Source organism: Lepidochelys kempii, chromosome 1 (genome assembly GCF_965140285.1).
Source record: "Lepidochelys kempii isolate rLepKem1 chromosome 1, rLepKem1.hap1, whole genome shotgun sequence".
NCBI lineage: Eukaryota > Metazoa > Chordata > Testudines > Cheloniidae > Lepidochelys > Lepidochelys kempii.
Genome location: NC_136380.1, coordinates 6,758,426 through 6,765,279, shown reverse-complemented (window position 1 = coordinate 6,765,279; position 6,854 = coordinate 6,758,426). Strand labels below are relative to the sequence as shown.

General features: G+C 46.8%; 2 protein-coding genes across 2 annotated transcripts; both read right to left on the bottom strand.

Moving 5' to 3' along the window:
• Positions 1–1,998: 1,998 nt before the first annotated feature.
• LOC140895775 (olfactory receptor 51G2-like) lies at positions 1,999–2,925 on the bottom strand. Its single transcript, XM_073306348.2, has one exon. The coding sequence runs from the start codon at positions 2,923–2,925 to the stop codon at positions 1,999–2,001; it is 927 nt and encodes a 308-aa protein (XP_073162449.2).
• Positions 2,926–5,590: 2,665 nt separating this feature from the next.
• On the bottom strand, positions 5,591–6,526 carry LOC140895740 (olfactory receptor 51G2-like). Its single transcript, XM_073306217.2, has one exon. The coding sequence runs from the start codon at positions 6,524–6,526 to the stop codon at positions 5,591–5,593; it is 936 nt and encodes a 311-aa protein (XP_073162318.2).
• Positions 6,527–6,854: the final 328 nt, after the last annotated feature.

The following is a 6,854-nucleotide window of genomic DNA, read 5'->3' as shown; positions in this document are numbered from 1 at the left end:
CTCCTGGTACCCAGCCTAGTTTCCCAGTGTCCCTGAGAGCATCTTCCCCTCTGTTTGCCCCTTTCTTGCAGAAGCAGCCTTTGCTGAATCCTCTGTGAGCCTGGGCCCAGTCACCATAGCTCTGAGCCATGGCCATGTTACAGGGCCAAATGGTGAAGCTGATCTTTGTGCTCAGACGGCTTTCTCCCAGCTAGATGTCTAAGATGAGACATCCCCCCCCCCGCCCCGTGTCTGTTGATCCGTTGCTTGACAGTTAGACCTCATGACACGCCAAATCTCACCTCAGACACAAGTCCAGTAACTTTGCTGAACCTCCCAGCCATCCCATGATGCTCCAACTCTCCCTCATAAATCCACATCCTATCCCACACTGTTACACCTAAGCACCCCCACCTCTGCCACAGACACCAAGGGGTGGATTCATAGAGCTTCCCAGAGGCCAGCTGTCACAGCAGGCTGTGGTAAGAAGCCTTTTATAGACAAAGGTCAGAGGTGTTGGTCTATGGAACCCTGACACCGCCCTGATCTTACGCTCTCAGAGTATTTGTGCATCCTTCCATGTATTTATCCTCTCGCTACTGCTGTGAGGCCCCACCTCCTGCCTCGTCTTTTTGCACCAGGCGCTTCCTCCTACTCCTCCACTTCCACCAAGCCTCCTCCCCTTGGCTAGGCAGGAGCTAGGTCATGGTGAGAGGTGCCCTAAGAGCACAGACTACTATAGGGAGGCCAGACTCTCCACCTTCCCTAGGCGGTGCATACTGGGGGCTGTGGATACAGGCTGGGGGAACTTTTGGACCCTTCAGCCTAACGCCAAGGACAGGAGGAGGGTCTGGGGCTCCTCACAGTGGCTCTGGATCCCTGAGCAGCCCTTTCCATGGCCCAGCTCTGGCTTCTCTCCTGAAGAGAAGGTGGAGTCTCAGGTAAAGAGGAGTGGCAGCAGTGGGGTGTTGGGGGAAGGGACAGGGCAGAGAGAGGGGACTCAAATGGGAAGAAGAGGGGCATGGTTGGGGGTCACAGAGGGGGTGGGGCTTCTGCATGTGTGCTGCTTTTTCACTGTGATCACCCCACAGTGAATGGACTGGGCTGGGATAGGAGCCAGCCGTGCTTCTGTGCGGGAGCTGAGTACCATTTCCACCCCTTTGCATTGCTAGGGCAGCAAAAACAGAGGGCCCAGGGAGGGAATATGGGCCTGAGTCTCTTGCAAGGTCTCTTGTGTGTCAGACCCTCATTGCCACATAACTTTTTGAATGTATTTATCCTCTCGCCACCTCTGTGAGGCAGGGCAGGGCTATTATCCACCTCTACGGAGGCCACACTGGGTCAGACCAAAGGTCCATCGAACCCAGTATCCTGTCTTCAGACTCTGTGAATTTATCTCGTTCTTTTTGGAACCCTGTTATAGGCTTGGCCTTCACAACTTCTTGTGGTTCCCAGGACTAGCTGCTCCAAGAAGCAGTCAGTTAAGGTGTCAAGAAACTTTATCTTGGCATCCCGTCCTGAAGTGACATGGTCCCAGTCAGTATGGGGACAGTTGAAATCCCCCATTACTATGATGAATGATTTTTTAAAAATTTTAATAGCCTTTTTCCCTGGCTCATGGGTGTTTAACCAGAGACGGAACAGTGACAGGTCAGGTACAGTGGGGAACAACATCAACATCCCTTCTCTTTACTGACTCTATCAAGAAGAATTCTGAGGTTGGAGCAGGCACCGATATGGCTCTTTATGAGCAAACATCACACTGGTCCCCTGGCTCTCCAGACAGATTGTAAACGTTGCTACCTTCCTTGGTCTCCTTCTCCCAGTCTGCTAGCCTCCCTCACAAGCCCCTCTCCCATTTTTCCAGGCCTTATACCCAATCTGAACCTCTCTTTACAGAGTGGAGTTCAGTAGATCTTGTCATCTCGGATGTAAGGTCCTGAATAGAATAGGTGGCCGTGACCCGTGTTTTTCATCTCCCATGTCACTGGCCCTGGGGCCAAGTGATGAACTTTCCCTTCACTTGACAAACACCCTGATTATCCTAGCATGAAGCTGTTTGTTTTTCACGCTGTACACAATTGGGTTCATAAGTGGTGGGACAAACAGAGAGATGTAGCCCAGGAGAACCTTGAGCAATGGAGGAGAGGCCTCCTCAAATCTGTGTATCACAGCCAAGCCAATCTGTGGTGTGTAGAAGAGCAGGACAGCACAGAGGTGGGAGACACATGTGTTCAGGGCCCTAAGGCACTCCGCACGGGACGCGACTTTCAGCACTGTTTTGAGGATCATCACATATGAGAGGAAGATGAACAGTGAATCTAACCCCACCACGGAGATGTTAAGAAAGAAGCCATAGATGTAGTTGACTGTGATGTCCGAACAAGCCATCTTCATGACCTCTTGGTGTAGGCAGTAGCAATGTGAGAGGACATTGGCTCGACAATATCGGAACCGTTTAAGGAGAAAGGGGAGTGGGAAGATTAAGGTCACTCCTCTTAGCACAAACACCAGTCCCATCTTTCCAATTCTTGGCAGGGTTAACATAGAAGCATATCTCGGTGGGTTACAGATAGCAACGAATCGATCAAAGGCCATCAACAGGAGTACCGATGATTCAATGAATGAAAGTGAGTGAATGAAGAACAACTGGGCAAAACAAGCATCCAGACTGATCTCCCTAGAGTTAAACAAGAATATACCCACGGTTGTAGGCATGGTGGATATGGATAAGGCAAGGTCCAACATGGAACGGAAAATGTACATGGGCTCGTGGAGGCTTTGATCTGTTTTTATAATAAACAGAATGACTGAATTTCCTACTATTGAAATAACATACACTAAGCAGAAGGGGATAGAGATCCAGAGATGGAAGTCTTCCTGCCCAGGTATCCCGGTGAGAAGGAGCACAGCAGAGCTGAATTCGGTGTCATTGACAGCTGACATAATATACTGGAGAGGTCCAAGGAGTTTTGAAATACCCTTCCTGAAAGAAAAAAAAAACATGAGAGTAGATGATATTTAATGAGACATGGTTCTGATCTCAGTGCAAGTCTAGAGACTCCCAGGAGCTCAAGGAAGATTAGCTAAAGCATGGTCTTGGATTTACACCATCGATAGGAACATAGGCATTGCCAGACTAGATTAGACCTGTAGTCCATCTAGGCTCATATCCAGTACCCAGTACCACATGGTTCAGAAGAAGGTGAAAGAAGCCCTGAAATAGGCAGTTGTGAGATAACCTGCTCCCAGGAAGAGTTTGTCCCCAAGACCCACTAATTAGACATCTATTATCGTATAAATTAGGCAGGTTTAGAGCCCTTCTAAGAGCTTTGTTGCTAAGTCCTCACTACTGTAATTGGATTTTCTGTTTACTCATATAAACATCCAGTCCCTGTTTGACACCTGTTAAGCTCTCGAGCCCATTGATATTGTTAGGCAACAGTTAAAATTTCGCTAACAGCTAAGATAGAAACAGCAGAACAAGCAGGAATGCTATAGTAGCATTCAGTAGCAAGGACACTGACAACTGTGAACAATTGATAAGCTTATATGGTTCATGCTTGCCCACTAATGTAGCTTTTAGAAGAGAACAAACCCTCCCTTTACAGCCCACTGGATATTTGTAAGCACTTATTTTTACCCCCACCCTGCCTCCTTCCCCCGCAAGGTAGTTATAAATGTTTGATGCAGATAGGATAACCTTTATATGTACGTATTGTTTTCATTTTTATTTTTGTTTAGGGTTTTATTTTGATTTGTAATAATGTTTGTTTTCATATGTATAAATACATTAACAAGAAAATGTGTAGAACTGGCCACATTGGCACCATATTTTCGAAGCTGCTTGTCAGTCTTCCCGGTACCATGAATAAACCCCCTTCAGTATTGTCTGTGCTTGCCTGATTCTTGGGGAAAAGAATCTTTTTGCTTAACAGTTTTGGCTCAGCGAGCAGGGTGTGATCGGGAATCCGCAGAGAGTTTCTCACATCCAGGAATAGAGATGAGTATCCTTTTACTTATGACCTCTAGTGCACGCCTTGGTTTGGGACACCCCTTCACACCCCTTTTTTTTAATAGTAACCACGTATAGGACACACAGACAAGAGGACTGAATGTGCGTGTGTTTGTGGCCAAGTTTTCTGGGTGCAGGGATCACTGGAGGCGAAGGCTGCACTGCCAGGGTTTTTGGGGTGTGGGGATCGCTGGAGGCGACGGCTGCATTGCCAGGTACTGAGCACCAGAATGTATGCTGCAGTAAACAGAAGGGTATGTTTACTGACCCTGACTCAAGGAGCGATACTAATAAAAAACAAAATAAAATTAATGGGAAACACCTTAAAAAACAAATTCAAAATTGGAACCTGGCACACAAGAGGGAAAATCAAGATAATGGGTGGTCCGGGACAGGTGAAAACAGACTGGCTCATAATACTGATAAGTACACTCCTCTCAGCACAAGGGAAATGAGGGGCTTACTAAAAAATCTCCCTAATCTAAAACCCAAACCCCCAAATTAAATGTTCTGGAAAAAAACTAAGCCACCTATACGTTACATCCCAGGAATCTTTATATCTTAACAAAAGCTAAATGCCCTGATCTATCATGGGCCTAAATCCTGACAAAAGAACACCGAAACGGCATTTGGGCCTGTGTTACATTCAAATCTTAAAATGATATGACCCGTGCCTGCACTGAGTTTAAGGAAGCCATCCAGAAAGCCTTGGGGAACAAAGCCAGTAATTGGGGACCGATCATGGGCTGCATGGAAGACAAGAATGAGGCTGCGGCTCAGTATTTTAAAAATATAAAAGGGAAATGTATCCCAGCAATGCAGGAATTGCACACCCAAAGAAAACGAATCAGGCCTTTCTAAAAACCTTAAAGAAAGGTTTTAACTCTCACCTGCAAACAGCCCTTAATTTAAAAGTGAACCCAGGCTCTGATTATTAATCCATCTGTATGTGGGCCTCTAAATGCAAAGCCAAACAAGCTAAAGAAATAAGGACAGAGGCTACTCGCGTTTCTGTGGTAACAGCAAAAGTAATTTAGCCTGCTACAATTGTGGGTGTCTCGGGCATACCCAAAAGAACTGCAGGCGCAAGGCCCAAAAGCCTAGTCAGGGACAAAACCATGGCCAATTGAAGCCGTGCAGCACCTCCCTGCCCTTTCAATCTGGCCCTGGTCCCGTCCCCACCCTTCCCCCATCTCACATGTGTTTTGTATGTGGGAACACAGGACATTGACTGAATGCTCAAGCCAAGTACCCCTGGGCAACCGGCCACAAACGGTATGTCAACCAGCTGCCAAGCCTTACTCACACCTAAGCAAAAAAAAACTGGTCAGGCTTTTAAATTCCATGACATGGTCGGATCCATCAACCCCCCCCACCCTCCCCCTCCCCACGCTTTTGCCTGTAAGTACTGCTAATGCAAATATAAATCCCTCGATATATAAATCCCTTATACCCAATCTGAACCTCTCTTTACAGAGTGGAGTTCAGTAGATCATGTCATCTCGGATGTAAGGTCCTGAATAGAATAGGTGGCCGTGGCCCGTGTTTTTCATCTCCCATGTCACTGGACCTGGTCCCAAGTGATGAAATTTCCCTTCACTTGACAAACACCCTGATTATCCTAGCATGAAGCTGTTTGCTTTTCACGCTGTACACAATTGGGTTCATAAGTGGTGGGACAAACAGAGAGATGTAGCCCAGGAGAACCTTGAGCAATGGAGGAGAGGCCTCCTCAAATCTGTGTATCACAGCCAAGCCAATCTGTGGTGTGTAGAAGAGCAGGACAGCACAGAGGTGGGAGACACATGTGTTCAGGGCCCTAAGGCACTCCGCACGGGACGCAACTTTCAGCACTGTTTTGAGGATCATCACATATGAGAGGAAGATGAACAGTGAATCTAACCCCACCACGGAGATGTTAAGAAAGAAGCCATAGATGTAGTTGACTGTGATGTCCGAACAAGCCATCTTCATGACCTCTTGGTGCAGGCAGTAGCAATGTGAGAGGACATTGGCTCGACAATATCGGAACCGTTTAAGGAGAAAGGGGAGTGGGAAGATTAAGGTCACTCCTCTTAGCACAAACACCAGTCCCATCTTTCCAATTCTTGGCAGGGTTAAGATAGAAGCATATCTCAGTGGGTTACAGATAGCAACGAATCGATCAAAGGCCATCAACAGGAGTACCGATGATTCAATGAATGAAAGTGAGTGAATGAAGAACAACTGGGCAAAACAAGCATCCAGACTGATCTCCCTAGAGTTAAACAAGAATATACCCGCGGTTGTAGGCATGGTGGATATGGATAAGGCAAGGTCTGTGACGGCCAACATGGAAAGGAAAATGTACATGGGCTCGTGGAGGCTTTGATCTGTTTTTATAATAAACAGAATGACTGCATTTCCTACTATTGAAATAACATACACTAAGCAGAAGGGGATAGAGATCCAGAGATGGAAGTCTTCCTGCCCAGGTATCCCGGTGAGAAGGAGCAGAGCAGAGCTGAATTTGGTGTCATTGACAGCTGACATAATATACTGGAGAGGTCCAAGGAGTTTTGAAATACCCTTCCTGAAAGAAAAAAAAAACATGAGAGTAGATGATATTTAATGAGACATGGTTCTGATCTCAGTGCAAGTCTAGAGACTCCCAGGAGCTCAAGGAAGATTAGCTAAAGCATGGTCTTGGATTTACACCATCGATAGGAACATAGGCATTGCCAGACTAGATTAGACCTGTAGTCCATCTAGGCTCATATCCAGTACCCAGTACCACATGGTTCAGAAGAAGGTGAAAGAAGCCCTGAAATAGGCAGTTGTGAGATAACCTGCTCCCAGGAAGAGTTTGTCCCCAAGACCC